The sequence below is a fragment of the Haematobia irritans genome, chromosome 4 (assembly GCF_050003625.1).
Source record: "Haematobia irritans isolate KBUSLIRL chromosome 4, ASM5000362v1, whole genome shotgun sequence".
NCBI lineage: Eukaryota > Metazoa > Arthropoda > Insecta > Diptera > Muscidae > Haematobia > Haematobia irritans.
Genome location: NC_134400.1, coordinates 64,604,589 through 64,625,413, shown reverse-complemented (window position 1 = coordinate 64,625,413; position 20,825 = coordinate 64,604,589). Strand labels below are relative to the sequence as shown.

Here is a 20,825-nt window from a genome sequence, read left to right as displayed (position 1 = left end):
CAAATATTACATTGCTTTCCCATTATTTTTGTCTTTGATTGGTTCAAATTTTAGTAGTGTGGAAATTTTGGAAAGGAATTGTTACTAAAATTAAATTACCGAGCTCCTTAATACACCTTTTTATGCTAAAAGACTACAACTGAAAAAGAAGATTATAAATCTGCAACCTGGAACTAAGAATTGAACTTGATATTCTATGCAGGTAATGTTTAACAAAATTAACTTTTAATTGAACAAAATTAAATTCGAATTATTCTGTTTACTTTCAGAAAAACTAATTTAGCTTACAGGCTGCTGATTTATTGGAAATCTAGGCGCATCTACATATTAGAAGGAACATGGTTATTATTATAAGGATGATAATGATTTATATAACTTATTTTTTCACCCTATAGTTGTTATTGATAGTAGTTGTATTTGTAAGTTATGTTAGAACAAAACACAAATGACAGGTACCAAATTTTTTTGTCTATTGCATAATTCAAAAAATAATAAAATATTAAATATGTTTTATAAGAAACACATATTTTCTTTTTTTTCAAAAGAAAAAAAAAAACTAAATACGATTTTGGGGTCGTAATATATAAATTTTTTGATCGAAATTTATAGCCAATTTTAATTAATTATTTAATTGAATGAATCAAATAGTTGAATAATTTTTGTCGCGAAATTAATTAAAATTTTTATTAATTCAATTAAAATTGTGATTGAATTTTATGTTAAAAAACAATCACGTTTTTAATTGATTCAATCACACAATTAATTGATTCCGTGACAAAAGTCAATTAAATTTTTAATTAAAAATCGTGTTGGTTTTCAATCAAAATGGGTGATTGATACTATCATTTTCGTGATTGAAGACATTTCAATTAAAAAAATGATTGAATCCGCGATTTTCGTGATTGAAATCAAAAATTTTTTTTTGTGTGTAGGTGGATGAGAGGAGTCAAGAGAGGTCAATGACAGTCACTGAGCTACCGAAATGAAATTACGTGTTTTAATGAATTCTTTATTTTTGCATATATTCTTCGTATTAACACATTTATTTTATACCAATAAATAGTATTTAAACATTGATTAAATGCCATAATTTATTCCATTTTATTAAGTCATTCCCGGTCAACAGCATTACATTTTGAGAATTATCGCAAATTAAAGGGTGATACGGTCAAAATTTGGTCAAAGGAAAACGCGTGTAAATCGGTGAAATCGTTTATTTAAAAAATCAAATTTCTTTTTCAAGTTCAATTATTAGTATAAAATTCAGGAAAAATATTCAGTTAGGCTTTCGCTTTTCCAAATCCGAATTGCCGGGCCTCACACTTGACACCCGCCATCAGATTTTGTACAACCACCTTGTCCACCTTCTTCGCCGCAGAAAGCCAGTTTGCCTTGAACTGCTGCTCGTCCTTAGCAGTTTTTTGGTCTTCTTTAGGTTCCGCTTGACAATAGCCCAGTATTTCTCAATTGGGCGGAGCTCTGGCGTGTTGGGAGGGTTCTTGTCCTTGGGAACCACCTGCACGTTGTTGGTGGCGTACCACTCCATGGCTTTTTACCGTAATGGCAAGATGCCAAATCCGGCCAAAACAGTACGGAACAACCGTGTTTCTTCAGGAAAGGCAGCAGACGTTTATTCAAACACTCTTTCACGTAAATTTCTTGGTTGACCGTCCCGGAAGCTATGAAAATGCTGCTTTTCAAGCCACAGGTACAGATGGCTTGCCAAACCAGATATTTCTTTGCGAACTTTGACAGTTTTATGTGCTTGAAAATATCTGCTACCTTTCCCCTTCCTTTTGCCGTATAAAACTCCTGTCCCGGAAGCTGCTTGTAGTCGGCTGTGACGTAGGTTTCGTCGTCCATTACCACGCAGTCAAACTTCATCAGCATCGTCGTGTACAGCCTCCGGGATCGCGCTTTGGCCGTCGTATTTTGTTTATCATCGCGATTTGGAGTCACTACCTTCTTGTAAGTCGATAGTCCGGCTCGTTTTTTGGCTCGATGCACGGTTGTAGACGATACACCCAGCTTATTTGCGGCATATCGGAGAGAGAGGTTAGGGTTTCGCTTGAAACTACCGGCAACTCTCTTTGTCGTCTCAGCGGCTTCCGGTTTTCGATTTCCCCCCGATCCAGACTTCCTGGCTGTCGACAAACGTTCCCCAAACACTTTAATTACATTTGTAACGGTTGATTTGGTAACTTTTAGCGATTTTGCCAGCTTTGCGTGCGAGTAGCTCGGATTTTCGCGATGCGCGAGCAAAATTTTGATACGCTGCTCTTCTTGCTTGGACGGCATTTTGACAACTGAAGAGTGAATTCCAAAATCAAAATAGGAGCAACATTCTACACACACACACACCTTCAAAATGGGGGGTGTTCAGGTTTTTTAAATGCAAAATTGAAAGAAATACGTCAAGTTTATATTGACCAAATTTTCACCCTTTAAAAGTACAGTGCACTCGCGGTAACGTGAACACGCTTTTTCTTACAATAAGAAACATGAACAACCATGGAAGCTCTATAACATGAAAAAATATTTTTTATGTTAGGTAACGCTGAAATACATGTGTTAGGTAACGCTGAAATACATGCATTTTTACGTTAAAGGCAGATTCACAATGCCAAATAAAAATTCAAATACACCTATGGTTTTTTGTGATCTCGTTTATCTTTTTCGTGAATTTTAATTATTAATTTAAATAAAAATAAAATGCTAGAACGTGTACAACTCCTGAATATGGCTACCCAATAAACACAAGCGTTGGAGAAATGCTTATATTCAATACGCTTTCAAACATTTTTTTAAAGAATAAGATTAGAATTCAATTTGAGAAATTGTTGAGAAAATCGCGTTCTCAACAAAAAAAACAGGCATTACCCTCAACAGTAGAATTCAACACGTTTGCAACAATTTCTCAACATATTAGCAACAACTTTTCAAACTAAATTTCATTTTAGTGCTTCAAACCTATTAGAACATTTGTTGAAAGCAAGCAATTTGCAAGGCCATTTGAATTAATGTTGAAGATGGGATTCACTTTCAAATTGATATGGCGTTGCCTTGTGTTTGTTGGGTATGTTTTGTTCTGAAATTCACCCAATAAACACAGGATGAGCAGTTTTCAAATGCAACAACTTTTCAGTTTGAGGGTAAATATAATTTTCAACATAAATTCAACTTGACTTGAAACAGCACATCTTCAATACATCTTCAAATTGTTTGCGAATTACTTCCAATTTGCCAAAATGTTGACGAAATGTTTGAAAAGGTGTTAGAGATAATATGAGAAAATTTTGACAAAACACTACCCTTAAATGCAACGAAAAAACCTTGTGGTTTTCAATACTTCTTTGTGCAACGAAGTTCGTTGTCAATTGGAAGAAATAAAAAAATATTGGAAAATTTTAGACAAATAACTGAATTTACTCCAAATAGTTTATAATAATAGGTAAGTGTAGTATCCCGGCTAACATGAAGCGACATCCCTACAGCTTGTACTAAATGTATCTAATGTTAATGTTTAAGTTCATGTTAAATGTATATAAATACAAGCCGTTACCTTTTGAGTGTTTTTTATAGTTTGTGGCAGTAGCCATTTTTGCAAGTTGATGACATTCGTCTGCTACACACAAAGCTATACGCAAGTGTTCCTTTTTTCTCAATCATGTAAAAATATATTAAATAAAAAATTAGTTGTTAGTAAATCATACAACATCAAGTGTGCATTTATTTTTCTCCGTTCGGACACAACAATTGGCGACGAGGGTAAAGAAACGATTTTGGTAAACAATTATCAATATGGCAGAGGAGCAAATGAATAAACTGTTGGAAGCTATCACATCCATGACAACAGTTTTGGCCCAGCAGCAAACATCAACAAGCACCAGTATCAACATAATATCTAATTTCGATTCGTTTGATCCTAAAATAGAGACATTCATTCATTGGAGATCCATTTCCAACTAAAAAAGGTTTTTAATGATAAAGAGATTTGTGCAAAACTATTGCTGCAGTATATTGGCACAGAGAATTACACAACACTAACATTAGCGGCACCAAGAAATTTGTGTGAGTTAAACTATGAAGAAATTATGGCACTCCTGGAAAAACCTTTCTGTCCAAAGAAAAATATCTTGGTTGAACAACACAAATTTTTATCTGAAGTGCAAAATGACGGACAAACGATATCTGAGTTTGTGGCAATGTTACAGAAGAGGTCTACAGATTGCCCATTTGAATGTTCATGTGGGAAATCAGTTTCCGACATCTTTTCCAGGGCTCAATTCATAAGGGGGATTCGCGACAATAGTATCCGCGAAAAATTGCTTCAAAAACCGGAGGCTACATTTTCAGAAATTGTTGAAAAAGCTAGTCTTGGAAGCAGCAAAGGTAAACAACGATGAAATGGCGGCTTGTTCAACAGGTGATGTACATCAAGTTCATGGTGTTATCGGTAATCGAAATGACCATCGAAATCAGCAACAAATCAGCAAGTTCATGGAGGTGTTATCGGTAATCGAAATGACCATCGAAATCAGCAATAAACTCAAGTGTTCATCGTGCGGAATGAAGGGTCATGTAAAGGAGGTGTGTATCAAAACAAAATTAAAACGTAAACAAACGGCGGAATACAAAACGTCGTATGTCGAAGAGTATTCATCAGATACAGATACTGATTTTTTTGGCGTGAATCAAATTATTGATATTTACAATGAGACTGAGTTGCCTCCGACTGAACTAAGGGCGTTTTCGATTCGCAAAAATTATGTTGCCTTGGTGTTACACTACTTTTTCCCTAATTGACATTTCGCCCAAACGAGAGTGTAATTCTAAAGTTATTCTTAATTTATAATATTGTGAGGTATAAAGGATCCAAAATCTATGACAGTGTCTTTGATATGTTGCAATCAATTTCGAGAATGTTGCACCTTTTTTCCCAATCGAAATCGCCATAAGAAAGTTTTTCATTACTGTGTTAATAAATGGCCGCAAACAAAAACTTGAAGTGGATTCCGGAGCAGGATACACGTTGCTGCCAAAAAGTGATTTTGATGATTTAAACTTAAATATTCCAATCGAAAAAACAAATATTGCATTCCGAACTTATACCGGTGATGTATTTGTGCCTTTGGTTGTAGTCAGCGTGATGGTACAATATAATGACATGAAAACAAAAGAACAAATGTATATTGTGTCCCCCAAACACACAGCTTTGCTTGGGCGTGTATGGATAAGACGTTTGAATATTTGTTTAAATGAACTGGACCAAAGCAATTTGGAGGTAAAAGAAATAAACAATGGATCGAATGAATCTGTTGCAGACATAATCGAAAAATATTCTGAAATTTTTCAGCAAAAGGTAGGTTGCATACCAGATCTAATTTGTTCTCTAAAGATGCAACCAGGAGCAAAGCCGAAATTTTTAAGAGAGCGCCAAGTTCCATATGTACTTCGAGAAAAAGTCGAGCGGGAGTTGGACAGCCTAGAGCGAGATGGAATCATAACAAAAGTTAACACTAGTAATTGGGGATCACCCTTGGTTGTAATTCCAAAACCTGATGGTAATGTCCGTTTATGTGTGGATTATAAAATTGCCGTCAATCCTCAATTAGAGCCAGCACATTACCCTATCAAGAAGATTGATGAAATTTTTAATACTTTAAAAAATTCTAAATATTTTTGCAAACTCGACTTATATAAAGCGTATTTACATGTTGCAGTGGACGATGACAGTAAAAGGATCCAAACAATATCAACACACAGAGGCACTTATCAAATGAATAGATTGTCTTTTGGAATTAAAACAGCGCCAAGTGAGTTTAACAGGATATTGGACCAAATTTTACAAGGTTTACACGGAACAATTTCTTACTTCTACGATATTATCGTACATGCACCTACCATAAAGGAATGTCGGGAACGGCTGACAGAATGTTTCCAACGTCTTCAGAAATATCAATTACATGTCAATAAGTCAAAGTGCGAATATTTTAAAGAGCAAATCCATTACCTGGGATACAATGTTAGCTACAATTCTATGTAATCAAAGATGCCACGACCACAAAATCCAGACGATTTCTTGGAATGATAACGTACTATTCTAGGTTTATACCAGATACAGCAACAAAAACGTATCACCTTCGCCAGCTATTGGAAAAAGGAAATCGATTTTACTGTCTGTCAAAATCTCAAAGCTGAGATTTTGACAGACAGGGTATTAACCCCGTACGATTAGTCAAAAGCTATAACATTAGCTTGTGATGCAAGCCCAGTGGGGGTGGCAGCGGTTTTGTCACATGTCTCAGTTGAGGAGGAGCGTCCGATAGCGTTCATAGCGAGATCATTAACAAAAGCGGAACAAAGTTATAGCCAACTCGATAGGGAGGCATTGGCGATAGTGTTCGCAGTTGAAAAATTTATATGGGCGAGAATTTACCCTAGTTACGGACAATAGACCTCTATCTAGAATTTTTCACCAGGATTCAAAGACTCCTGCTATGACATCAGCCCGTTTGTTGCGTTATGCCTCGTTTCTTCAGGGTTTCAATTATAAAATTGAACACAGGAAAGCAGATCAAAATATACACGTTGATTGTTTATCTCGCGCTCCAGTTCAAAACGTGAAAAAGTCTAAACACTTTCTAGATAAAGAAACGCAAGTCATTCAAGAGCAAAAAATTAACGAAATATCCACTTATTCTATTAATTCATCGGCGATTGCAATGGAAACTAATAGAGATAAAGAACTAGCTCAACTCAAACAATCCTTAATGAATGGTGTGAATACAGATCCTGAGTATTCTATACAAGATGGAGTGTTATTCAAAGGTGATCGAGTTATGATTCCAACATGTCAGCGTAAAGAGATGCTAAATGAGCTTCATCGCACACACATGGGGATTGTGAGAATGCCATTCGCCCAGTAAAACATCAATATCCAGATGTATCGAAGAAACAGAAAGTTCGCTGTCTGGAAGTCGGTGAAAGAGTGCAGGTGAGATGGCACAATCAGAACAAGCAAGTGTGGAAGTTCGGAGTCGTAGTAAAGAAGACCGGAAAATGTCATTATATTGTAAAACTAGACAATGGGTATAGATTAAAGCGCCACATTAATCAATTATTCAAATCAATGGTACAGAAACCTTAAGAAACATCCGACAAATCAATGCAAGACTCGATCGGAAGGCAGAAAAAATCGCAAATGGAGGAGATAATAATGAGCAGCAAATAGCCCCACCGAGTATACCGCCAGCTTCGCAGCAGCAAGCATCGCAAGCAACCCCACTTCGAAGATCTCAGCGGACAAGAAAACTTCCCACGTTCTTAAACAGCCATGTTCTCTATTAGCGTGGGAAAGTGTAGTATCCCGGCTAACATGAAGCGACATCCCTACAGTTTGTGGCAGTAGCCATTTTTGCAAGTTGATGACATTCGTCTGCTACACACAACGCTATACGCAAGTGTTCCTTTTTTCTCAATCATGTAAAAATATATTAAATAAAAAATTTGTTGTTAGTAAATCATACAACATCAAGTGTGCATTTATTTTTCTCCGTTCGGACACAACAGTAAGGAAGTCACTAAATATATATCTCTTTGCCGAAAACTAAAATCCCGGTTTCTACGTTTTTGAAAACATTAAAAAGCTGACCAATGAAAAAATGTTGGACAATTAACTTAAACTGCTTCAAATAGTTTATAATAATTGGTAAGTCAATATGAAAATTTAAATCAAGTCACTAAACTTAAATATCTACGCAGAAAACTAAAATCTTTGGATGCTACATTCTTGCAAACATTAAGAAGCTGGTCGATGAAAAATGAATGGCTTATCGACAAGAAAAAGTTTCCAGAAACATTTCAAAGTGCAACCAATTAAAATTGTTAAAAACTTGATATTATTCCATATCAGCTTAATTTACATCCTTATATCAGTTCAAAATGGAAATTTTGTGAATTCCTTCTACTGGAAACCTATTCTAACACGCGATCCAGCAAGTTACTCATTTCAAATTGCCCGCATATTAATTAATTTTAATGCTGTTTTATGACATCAACAGGAAGGAAATCGAATTAACATTTCTATGAATAAATGTTTAAGATATTTAAAATTCTGTTGTTTGTTGTTTTGTTCTTATTTGTTGATATGTTAAATAAGATATTTATTTCTCAATTAGTACTGTGGTGTAATATGTAGTGTAGTGTATTTTATTTTGACAATAATAATATAAATTATACAAAATTCATAGAATTTTGGCTTTGACTTTCAATTAGAAGTGGGGATATCATTATACAAATTTTGGTTGAAAAAAATTAACATTTGAAACAATGTTAGTTTTTAATTTGACTCGCATTGAGAATTGTTTGAGAAGTTATTGAGTAGCGATGCAGTTCAATTTGAGGATAACACTTGAGAAATTATTGCTAATGTGTTGAATTTTACTGTTGGTGGTAATGTCTGTTTTTTTGTTGAGAACGCGGTTTTCTAAACAATTTCTCAACTTGAATTGTTGAAATTTAGCTTTTTTCAAACGTGTGTTTATTTATCGCTAATGTTAACACTTTCGCTAACGTGAACTCTCTTGATTTTAATTAGTTTACTTTACCGCGAGTGCACTGTACATATATGTAATGCTCATTATAGTCACAACGTGCAATGACTGTTTTACTTATAGGAAAACTCTATGCAACAGAATACTCGAAAATGATGCACAAATCATGTGAAGAGTAGCACAAAATTATTTAAAAACAAGTATATACAGTAGCAAGTTCGGCCGGGCCGAATCTCAAATACCCACCACCATGAATCAAATATAATAGTTTCCTTTGAAAATTCTTCGTCGTAGCGGGTCACTTGATAATATATATAATTTCAGAGGGTTTTATGACAAATATTCTCCCAAGCAGATGAGTTCAATCAGTGTCCAAAGATACATTTAAAAATTTTACCTATGAAGACTAGATCAGATTCTGGATTTATAAGAACCATTTTATTTATTTTTTAGTTTTAGAGGAATCATAATCATCTCGTGTAAGTGTGCAAGCAAATTAATTAAATAACGCCTTGATCTAAAATCAGTAGATTTTAGAATCTAGGCCCCAAATCGGAGGGCCTGTTTTTAAGGGGGCTTTATCAAAACCTGTACCGATACACAATATATTCAGTACACCTATTTACAGTCCTAAAAAACCTCCAGATTTTCAATTTCAGGCAAATTGAATAAAAACTAGTTTCTAGAAGCCCAAGAAGTAAAATCGGGAGATCGGTCTATATGAGGGATATATCAAAACATGGTCTGACACTCACTGTTTTCAGAAAACCTCTTTATGGTTCTAAAATACCTCTAGATTTTTAATTTCAGTCAAATTTGATAAAAACTACGGTTTCTAAAGTCCAAGAAGTAAAATCGGGAGATCGGTCTATATGGGGGGCAATATAAAAACATGGACCGATACACGCCATTTTCGGCACACGTATTTGTGATCCTAAAATACCGCTTGATTTTCAATTTTAGGCAAATAAATGCAAAAACTACGCATTCTAGAAGCACGAGAGATAAAATCGGAAGATCGGTCTAAATGGGGGCTATACCAAACCACGGACCGATAACACTAGTTTACAAAATATTTTTTTTTTTCATGTACATTTGATGAGATGTGACATTTCTTATGTATTTTGATCTGCTGAATTCGAAAAAAAAAATAAAAAAATATGGAACAGTTTTTGAGATATCCCGTTATTTTTAGTTTTTCGCTAAACAAATTATATCTCGAGTTAGAACAGTGAGAGCCCTCTCGAACCCCGCTACAAGGGATGATGGGATTTCAGTCATCTTTGGAGAGTGATAGAAAAGGAGAGCCACTCGTCGCATACGTGGTCTCCGAGCCGACGACACACCACAATTTACCGCAGCCGAAGTTACCAATGTCATAAACAGCGCGAAACCATCCAAGGCGCTGGGCCCCGACGGAATTTCAATACTAATGCTGAAGCATCTGGGAATACTGGGAGTTGATTACCTGACCAGACTCCTCAATTTGTCCTTGGAGTCACTCATTATACCCGATGTCTGGAAGATGGGAAGAGTGATTCCAGGCAAAGATTCGAGTAAAGGTGAATCGTACACACCGATATCCCTTCTCTCGCCAGTAGCCAAGACACTTGAGGCACTACTCCTCCCCAGCCTTGTGGAGAATTTTCCAGCTGCCCAACATCAACATGGATTCCGTAAGGTACACAGTACGACGACAGCCTTACATGCCATTTCGACACATATCAATAGGGGACTTAATCAGCCCAAGCCGTGTCATAGGACGGTCCTCGTGGCGCTTGACCTATCGAAAGCGTTCGATAGGTCAACCATGCCAGCGGCAGGAACGAAGCGTGGGTTCTGAATTATATGTGTGGACGCCAGTCGTACGTGGAATTCAGGGACAAGAAGTCAAAACCCCGTAAAGTTAAACAGGGAGTTCCCCAGGGCGGGGTGATATCACAACCTCTACCTGTCCTCGATTCCCCCCCCCTCCTGACAGCGTCGAGATTGCGTCTTATGCGGACGATTCACAATCATGGCATCCGGGCCCATTGTTGATGACATTTGCGATTGATTAAATGTCTACCACGCTGATCTACCTGGTAAGATTTCACTGCAAGAAATTTGAGGATATCTCCCACCAAATCCTCAGCCACACTATTCACTACATGGACGGCGGAAGTACGCAGGCAGTTGAATGTCAGAGTCGATGGCGAAACAATTCCGACAACAAATTACCCCAAGATTCTCGGGGTCACATTCGACAGCCTTTATAAGTCGTCCGCCCATGCCACTGCAATTTGTGATAAGCTCCGCGGTAGAAACAAGGTCCTCAAAGTCGCTTGCCGGCAGCACTTGGGGTGTGGACAAAGAAACCTTGTTAATTACATATAAGGCAATTGGCCGGTCAGTGGTAAACTATGCAGCGCCAGTGTGGACACCTCAAACGAGCGATACGCAGTGGAATAACATACAGACCTGTCTGAACGCTGCCCTTAGAACCGCAACAGGATGTCTCCGCAGTACACCCATTGATCACCTTTATGCGGAGACCAAGATAATCCCAGTGCGTCGACACAATTACATGTTGTCAAAGCAGTACCTCTTGGGTTGTCATCGAAGTGGTCATCCGAATCACCATCTTGTGGATAGACAACCTCCACCCAGGAATGTAAGCGCTGTTATGATGGCAAATGTTCGATGGGAGAATTGCAAGGTTTGTAACGACACCAAGCAAATATGGCTCATTTAAACTTAAACTGCAAACTACATTTGCTAGTATTCTCGAGACGTCAGATACCACTCCTGATATCTGCTACAACGGGTCGCTGTCTGATAAATAGGCGATTTTGGAAAAACTATTGGCGCGAAGTATAATGACTATTGTATAAGCTGTCATAATGCGGAGGAAAAGGAATCAACTAAACACCTCTTGCGTGAGTGTCCTGCATTTTGTGTAAGGCGTGAGCAAATTTTAAGGGCATATAGCTTTAGATTACTGGCGGACCTGGAAAACAGTCTGGTAATGTTTTTGGAACAATCTGGTTGGTTCAACAGAAGGAAATAATCGAGAAGGTTTAGCGGTTAAAACGAGAAGTGCCCATATGTAATAGGTACTTTTAGTTAATGTGATATATCACAATGGACTGAATAGTCTAAGTGAGCCTGAATCTTAATCGGGCCGCCACTTTCACCTAAGGGTTGATCTTCAACTTCTAGAGCCCGAGATCCAGCGTTACAAAAGAGAGCCTCTAGATCAGGCAGCATACCAGACAGGTAGGTATCCTCTGAACAGGATTCATAAGGATGCTGCAGCTGAAGCGGTGAGAAGCTACAAGGTTTGTGAGGTTCCTCACGGTATCTCACTTTGGGTTTTCTGAAAAAAAAATATGTTTGAAATTTTTCTGAACAAGGCAGCTAATATTTCTTTGACAAAAAGAAATTTAAATAGAAAAAATATGTATATTAATTTCAATCCATGAAATTTTGCGGAAATCATTGGACAAATTTGGAAGGAACATTAGAAAAAAACAAAACATTAAAACAAAAAGAAGAAAAGGAAAAAGCTGGACCAAAAATAATTAATATCCGGAAGGGCAATTGGTAGAGCATTCAATCATATACATATTAGGTAAGTTAGAGAAAAAAAAAAGAAATGGTGTGAATTAATGAGTGGTCTAATACTAGGAAAAGAGCGAAGTTCTTCAAGACAGAGGCTGTGGGTTCAAACAGCCTCCGCCCCTAACGAGAATATACGAATTATAAGTGCATAAAGAGCATTAACACGAATTGCATTTTTTGCTTCGGAAATATTGTCATGACAACCATGTAAAAGACATACTATATGTACATATATATACTTAAGTTTTTAGACTATATCAATTTTATTGTACTATAGCCATCTTACACGATTTTTTTAAACAATCGAGATAAAAATGCAATTTTGTTTTGTTCGTTTACATACCATGTCGAATTAACTTCAATAAAATTATACCGTACACGAAATTGAAGACATAAGCGTATAGAGTAATAATAGGCCACACCACCATGAAAAATCGGCGTGGTTGGGGAGTATCCGATTAGTCCCTAACATCTAGGACTTTCGACAACTTCCTCCCTTTTCTGTAAAAATTAGATCTTTCGTTTCGTCCGTAATTATGATAGCTACCTAACAATTTTAATATTATCGTAACTGGCCGAGACATGTCCATTCCAGCAAGAACACCCCCCAAGCCCTGAGCAAAGCCGGAAACATGGTAGCATCCGACTTGAAAGGATATGGTCTGATTTGGTGGTCGTTAAAGGTTAATCCTGTTCTCAGAGTCCGACCGCCACACGTAGCACCGGAGGTCTCTCTCCGGTGCTATATGCGGCGGTCGGACTTTCCCACGGTAGACCAGGGTAGTTTTGGCCCAACTAAAATCAGGCAAGTGCAGCCGCCTCAATTCATACTTATCAGTGATTGATAGCAGCGTAGCTGACGTGTATACCATCTGTAATCAAGGGCCACATGACACTCGTCACTTTTTTGCTTTTCCAGCTAAGCCTACCCGTCTCACTACCAGATCACCCTGGTACTACATTAAAAACTGTTACAACAACAACATGGTTCTAAAATACCTCTAGATTTCCAATTTCAGGCAAATTGGATAAAAACTACATATTCTAGAAGCCCAAGAAGTAACATCGGGAGATCAGTCTATATGGGGGCTATACCAAAACATGGACCGGTAATCATCATTTTCGGCACGCCTCTTTATAGTCCTAAAATACCTCTAGATTTCCAATTTCAGGCAAATTGGAATAAGAAATACGAATTCTAGAAGCTCAAGAAGTAAAATCGGGAGATCGGTCTATATCGGGGCTATATCAAAACATGGACCGATAATCACCATTTTCGGCCCACCTCTTTATGGTCCTAAAATACCTCTAGATTTTGAATTTCAGTCAAATTGGATAAAAACTACGGTTTCTAAAGTCCAAGAAGTAGAATCGGGAGGTCGGTTTATATATCAAAATGTGGACCGATAAAGCCCATCTTCGAACTTGCAGACAAAAGACGAGTTTGAGCAAAATTTCAGCAGGATAGCTACATTATTGAAGACAGTAGCGTGATTACAACTGACTGCCAGGCAGACGGATATCGTCCTAGAATTTCTCCCTGATCAAGAGTACACACAAAAAAAATTTTTTCTGATTCAATCACGAAATTAATTGATCCAATTAATTTTTAATTGAAATGTCTTCAATCACAGAAATGATAGTATCAATTAAAAAATTAATTGAAGGTCAATTAAAAAGTTAATTGATCCAATTAACAAATTAATTGATACTATTATTTTTGTGATTGATTTTTGTTTCAATTAAAAAATTTGTTGAATCAATTAAATTTTTAATTGAATATTTTTTAAAACTCAATTAAAATTTTAATTAGAAAAATTTTCGTGAAATTTTTTTGTGTGTATATATATACTTTATATAGTCTGAAATAGATATTTCGATGTGTTACAAACGCAATGACAAACTTATTATACCCCCCATTCTATAATATATAACGATCATATAGAAGTTAAGACATACCTTTTCTTTCTCCAATTCTTTCTCATTTGTGTCAACTTCATTTTCCTGTTCCTTTGACTTTTCCACATCTCCCTCCTTTCCTTCCTTGTTTTCTGGCCTGTAAATAAAAATAATTGCAGTTATTGAGTTCTTCCTAAATATAAATTTCAGTGGAGGAAAACATTAATAAAATATGCCATTTCATTGCGCAATCCAATGTGGTAATATAAAAAATTATAATCTAGTGTATGTTAGTTAGCTAATGGTCTCTGTATCCCATGCTTTTTATCTAAATGTAAACAAATCAATTTTAGTAGCCTGCAATACCAACGATAGGGCTATAGCGAATATGTGTCATTATTTCCTAGTTACAAATTAGAAATATTATATTAACAATAACAATATTTATGTCTCCGGACAAAGTATTGCTAGGGATACAAAAACCAAACAAATTCGAAAATCGACTTTCAATATTTTTTGAAAGATCACTTTTGACTTTTGTATGGATAAGTACATATGAATGTAAAATTATTCACGCTTGTTCCTGTTGTCATAGTTTTCGTCATCGCTTTTTAACATCTGTTAATTTCCAGTTCGACATTAATTTGGTGTTTGTGAACAGAGCCGTCGATATTGTAAAAAAAAACTGTCAACTGATGTTCAAAAAAATAATTTTAAATATTTCCATTTAAAATGTTTAATTCTGAATTGGAAAACCAAGAAAAAATAGATGCAAGAAAAGATGTAGGTACCTGTACAAGGATAGCAACAACTTCGAAAAGTACAATATATGAAATGTGGGCTTCCAAGAATGTGGAATCTACATTTCATTTCTATGATAAATTTGATATGATTAGTGCCCAATAAAATGTCTGAATTAAAAAGGGTGACTAATTTCTCAACTAAGTTGCGTACTAGTTTAACCACCGTTCGATTTATTACCTCTGAAAAAATTGCATTTCTTATTAATGACAGGGACACGGCATTTTATTGTTATATAATTATCGTACTAAGTTAACATTTTATAAGCATTCTGAAAAAAGCGAGAAATGGCTTTTTTGAGTCTGTAAAGAGAAACAATTTGAGAGGTGATTTGTAATTCGTCGACCCATCCCAACTTTTATATATTTTTTACACGGGTAGTCTTTTGTCCCAATCAATTTGACATAAACATCTGGCATTTTCCTTTCTATTACCTAGTAGTATCAATTCCCTTCATTTTCTTGTCCAATAAGCTCGAATAAATATTGTATATATATTCTTTCGTTGATTAAGTTACTCTTTTAGTTTAACATAAAGTTTTAAACTGAAAATAAACAAATTGAATTTTATCAATGTAAAGAATACGAACATTTTTATTGCGGCCGCATAAACAGCTAGTGGCATCACAGAGCGACTTAGTTCTACCGTAACTATCGGATAAATAGTTCAGTATCATATAGTCCTTTTAAATGTTAGTCATTTTATCCAAATACTATTTCTACTGAACTATGGCTCGCGAATGGGATTAGCTTTCATCGTCGTTGCTCTCTTTGCTTAGCACGATTAATCATAATTTCTTGAGGAAAGGTAAAACATTTCAGATTACTTGAAGATCTCTTCCGAGTTTTTACCTCATCTTGGTGTCCTTGTCTTAAGAAAAAACCGCCTTGCTCAAGAGGTACCACAGCTTGTAGACACGTATACAATTCGACGCCTGCACCTCTTGGATGTTGTCCAATTTGGTCACTGGAAAGGCCCAATGATGGGCCTTTTCGGAAACGCAGTGTTGCGCTGCAACTGCTGCGCATCACATTCATAATTGCTACATCCGGCAACACTGTAAGCGTCATATATTCTAAAATGCAACAATGTAGCATATGTTGCGCAAACGTAAACGCAAACGCAAAAAAAACACGCAGTATAAAAATGGCTGATGCAGAGAACGAGTAAGTATTAAAATTTTCAATTTAGTTTTTTTTTTTTTAATTATTATATTATACGTTTATAATATTTTTATTATATTTTCATAATTTTTTAGGGTAGAGGTTGATTCCAAGACAACTAAATTAATAGTAAGAGCACGTTTGGATATGGAGGGCGACTTTGCGTCAGGCCGAAAAAAAATCTGTTATTGTTATGCTTACATGAATATATATATTGTTATGCTTACTTGAAATGTAGATCGGCTCATACGGAAGTGATTGAAAAAAACATCATCCGGATATTGATTGACGACTTCAAAGTATCCCAAAACTTTTGGAATTCTTCGTATCGTCTTGCAAACTTTTTGCAGTATTAAATTTCGCTTTTTATACTTCAGATATCTTTTTTTTCTGTAAATAACATAGATTTGACCCATTTGAAGAGTCATCTAATTCACAAATAAAATGTATTATATACTTTTCCATTTGTGGTGTTTTTGCGTTCTAAATTGCAAACAAAATATGCAACAGCTGCGCAACAAAATCAATGTTGCGCAGCAGTTGCAGCGCAACACTGCGTTTCCGAAAAGGCCCGATGTTTGCTAGAACTAGAAATTCTACTTGGTAGCTATCTCGATTAATGCTAAATTAAAAGTATTCCGCTCAATAAAAACACTTTTGTTTAGTTCGACCGTCATAGAAAATAGGACGCTTATTTTTGGTTAAACAAAAGTCATATGTATTTTACCATCGTACTTCGTAATTGACGATTGATATAAAACATATTTAGTTAATATATATAAAAATGAATTAATCAGTCCATGGTATATGGCATAATGATTTTAAATTACTGTAGGAATGGTTTGTAATTTGAACTACGTAATTTTCAATTTATGTTAGTTTATCGTTGATGTTACGAAATGTAATATTCCGAACTTGTTTTTAATAACATTTTTATGATAGATGTGTATTTAATAAAATGAAAAAAGCGTACTTACTCTGGTTTTTGTATGTGAGCATTCAAATCCAACTTCGTACATATTTCATCCCAATCTGGAAAACATTTGTCTTTCATTCGCGAAACGTGTCCAACGAGATTTGGACATTTCTCAGTCATAAAATCGCGTAATACATATTGCACATCTTTCGACAAAAAGTGTAGTTGCGAAAGCACCGCAAATGCAACGACGTCCAAAGTGGTGGGTTCATCTCCAAAGAAGAAAGGCTTACAATCCAGCATTTCGCTAAGAACCTTCAAGTCGTTCTTGCCAAACTCTTCAATTTCCTCTGCGCTGTGTACACCGATTCCATGAGCTTTAAGTTTTTTGGTACCCTGGAACCACTATTCATGAAAAATTCGCACAATACAATTTATGTAAATAAAAAATGTTGAATGAACTAAAATTTTGAAGCATGGCTGGTAAATATCAACATTATTTGCAACAATTCTATTGTGTGATATGATAAAAGCTGCATTTTAAGATGTAAGTATATACTAGCAAAAATGTTGCGAGTTGTAAATGAAAATAAGCAAAAATTGTCCAGAAAATTTTAAATCAAAAAATTATATTACATACCTCATACACATTACACTTCCAAAATCCAATCTTTAACTAGATTTCAACTGTCATTTTCGAGTCTAATGTGAATGAGGTATAAGGCATATTATATTGCGAACCAAATACAAAAACACCAAAGTCAGATGCAATATTCTCATACTGTAATTTCCATTGTCACTCAAAGTGAAAGATTTTCAACAAGAGTCAAACGTAGAAAGCAAAAATTATTAAGTTTTATTTCTCAATATAGATGGGTATTAAGTTCGAGTTTAGCCGCTAATTTTCACTAAAGTGAAAACTGAATGAGTAAAAAACGTCATAAAATTATACATATTTGTCGCAGATTTCATTATAACTTGATGGGGAATATCCCAAAGCAAATTTTCACAAAATTTATATTCCTTAAAATGAATTATTAAAGAAAAGTAATCGTGAAAAATTGACGATTTTAGCGGCTAAACTCGAACTTAATACCCACCTTATGAGAAAAATGTAAATCATGAGGTCCACTTTTTACATTTACATTTTTTATAAAATAATTTTAGTTTGGTTTACTTAACGGAATTGTCAGTTAATAGCAAGCCTAACTAGAAACTTCCTCCGAAGATTAGGTGTTACGCTGGGTGCGTTTTTTAGTATGTGACAAGTCAATGTTGATACGCGAAATTTTTTTAATCATAATCTCAGTTACATTAAAAATCATTTCTGTCGGTGGAGGCGTTACAATTTACATTAAAAATCATTTCCGTCATAAAATTATTTGCAAATATATGTACAATGATATAGTGGAATATATTTTCATCGAATTAATGTTTAATGGTCGCAAATCGTTGGTTGGGTGCATAAACATATCGAATAAAAGGATTCCTTTTGTTCATTATGATGATATCTTACTTGCTGGTGATTTCAAAAGTAATTTATTATACGAAACTAGGCTTGCGGACTGCTTAGAGTCAATTGAGCTATATACAATAACAAATCCAACTCATTTCACCACTTCTTCAAGCAGTCTTTTGTATATTTTTCTGGTCGATAGCCCCACTAAAGCTCTACTTTACGATCAGATCAGTGCTCTATGTTTCACCTAACATGACCTCTTTTTTATGATATATGACTTGTGCATACCACCTGAAGAACCACCACAAACTTACTATAACTTCAACAATATTATCTTTGAAATACTACAACAAGAGTTTTGCTCTATCGACTGGGATGCCATTTATTACATTCAATCCATAGATCAAAAACTACATTTTCTGAATCGAAGTTTGTCTTACCTACTTGAATGTTTTTATTTATTTATTTATTTATTTATTGTATCACATACAACAAGATTTATTTACAATTTTATAATTACAGTATGTGATTAGACAAGTTTCTATAGCATTTGTCCACAAATTGGTAGTAAAACAGACAAGGGTATAACAAACATTAAGTATATTAAATAAAAATCACAAATAGATTAACAATAAATTTAAAATTAAACGTAGAAATACAAAATACATAAAAAATTAGAACAAAAGTAAAATAGCAATCCCACGGCGACGGGTTCTGTGTACCGGATTGACCCGATGGACCCCATACATTGGCCAGCGGCTGCCACATCATTGTACGTGTTGTTTCGTCCGTCTTTTTGTGTTGGAGAAGGTGCATCCCGGGGAGCCTTCTCCGATTGCTGTTGGTCCGAGCCGGGATAGAGGAGAACCCCGGACCATGGAATTGTTCAGTCTGCCGAAACCTGATCCACCACCGTTCGGTTTCGGTCAGGTGTAACCGGTGCCTGGAGTGGGTGCACTTCCGGAACTGCTCTGGCTTAACATCGCTGCGGAAGTATAGTCATACTGACTACGTGGTAGGATGCTGTGCCATCGATAGCAGCAGTGGGTCGTCTGACTATGCGACCACCCCTTCGATCGTCACCTTTGGTGATGTGACTGTGACTGATCCGAAGAGATGCGCCAAATATTTCAACCGACAGTTTGCCGACTATCCCGAGAGTGATAGAGCGAAAAGGAGAGCGACTCGTCGCATACGTGGTCTCCGAGCCGACGACACACCACAATTTACCGCAGCCGAAGTTACCAAAGAATTTTCCAGCTGCCCACCATCAACATGGATTCCGTAAGGTACACAGTACGACGACAGCCTTACATGCCATTTCGACACATATCAATAGGGGACTTAATCAGCCCAAGTCGTGTCACAGGACGGTCCTCGTGGCGATTGACCTATCGAAAGCGTTCGATACGGTCAACCATGCCACATTATTCGAGGACTTCGAGAATACGTCCCTACCGGAAGGAACGAAGCGTTGGGTTCTGAATTATATGTGTGGACGCCAGTCGTACGTGGAGTTCAGGGACGAGAAGTCAAAACCCCGTAGAGTTAAACAGGGAGTTCCCCTGGGCGGGTGATATCTCCGGCACTGTTTAACCTCTACCTGTCCTCGATTCCACCCCTCCTGACGGCGTCGAGATTGTGTCATATGCAAATGATTGCACAATCATGGCATCCGGGCCCATTGTTGATGACATTTGCGATCGATGGAATGTCTACCTCGCTGATCTAACTGCACTGCAAGAAATTTGAGGATATCTCCCACCAAATCCTCAGCCAAACTATTCACTACATGGACGGCGGAAGTACGCAGGCAGTTGAATGTCAGAGTCGATGGCGAAACAATTCCGACAACACATTACCCCAAGATTCTCGGGGTCACATTCGACAGCCTTTTTATGCCGTCCGCCCACGCCACTGCAATTTGTGATAAGCTCCGCGGTAGAAACAAGGTCCTCACGTCGCTTGCCGGCAGCACTTGGGTGCGGACAAAGAAACCTTGTTAACTACATATAAAGCAATTGACCGGTCAGTGGTAAACTATTGACCTTCACCTTCTAGAGCCCGAGATCCAGCGTTACAAAAGAGAGCCTCTAAATCAGGCAGCATACCACAGACAGGTCTGAACAGGATTCATGAGGATACTGTAGCTGGAGCGGTGAGAAGCTACAAGGTTAATCCTGTTCTCGGAGGCTGACCGCCGCAAGTGCAGCCGCCTCAATTCATATTTATCGGTGATTGATAGCAGCGTAGCTGACGTGTGTCCCATCTGTAATCAAGGGTCACATGACACTCGTCACCTTTTTGCTTGCCCAGCTAAGCCTACCCGTCTCACTACCAGATCACTCTGGACACACCCCACCCTTGTCGCAGAGTTCCTTGATCTGGCTACCAGCTGAACTACATGAGCATAGAACAAAATGGATGAA

General features: G+C 36.6%; 1 protein-coding gene and 1 long non-coding RNA gene across 5 annotated transcripts in view; one reads left to right on the top strand and one right to left on the bottom strand.

Moving 5' to 3' along the window:
- Window positions 1-20,825, bottom strand: part of fax (failed axon connections) — a 42,335-nt gene that overhangs the window by 7,746 nt on the left and 13,764 nt on the right. For 3 of the 4 annotated variants that reach the window (XM_075303607.1, XM_075303606.1, XM_075303609.1), the window contains 2 exons: window positions 16,999-17,342; window positions 14,118-14,214 (listed from right to left, as the gene is read on the bottom strand). In XM_075303607.1, the coding sequence (XP_075159722.1) occupies window positions 14,118-14,214; window positions 16,999-17,342 (441 nt within the window). The remainder of the gene's footprint in view (window positions 1-14,117; window positions 14,215-16,998; window positions 17,343-20,825) is intronic. The other variant, XM_075303608.1, reaches the window with a different exon arrangement.
- LOC142232902 (uncharacterized) lies at window positions 15,985-16,485 on the top strand. Its single transcript, XR_012721245.1, has 2 exons — window positions 15,985-16,024; window positions 16,117-16,485. It is a non-coding gene; the product is annotated as an uncharacterized LOC142232902 (long non-coding RNA).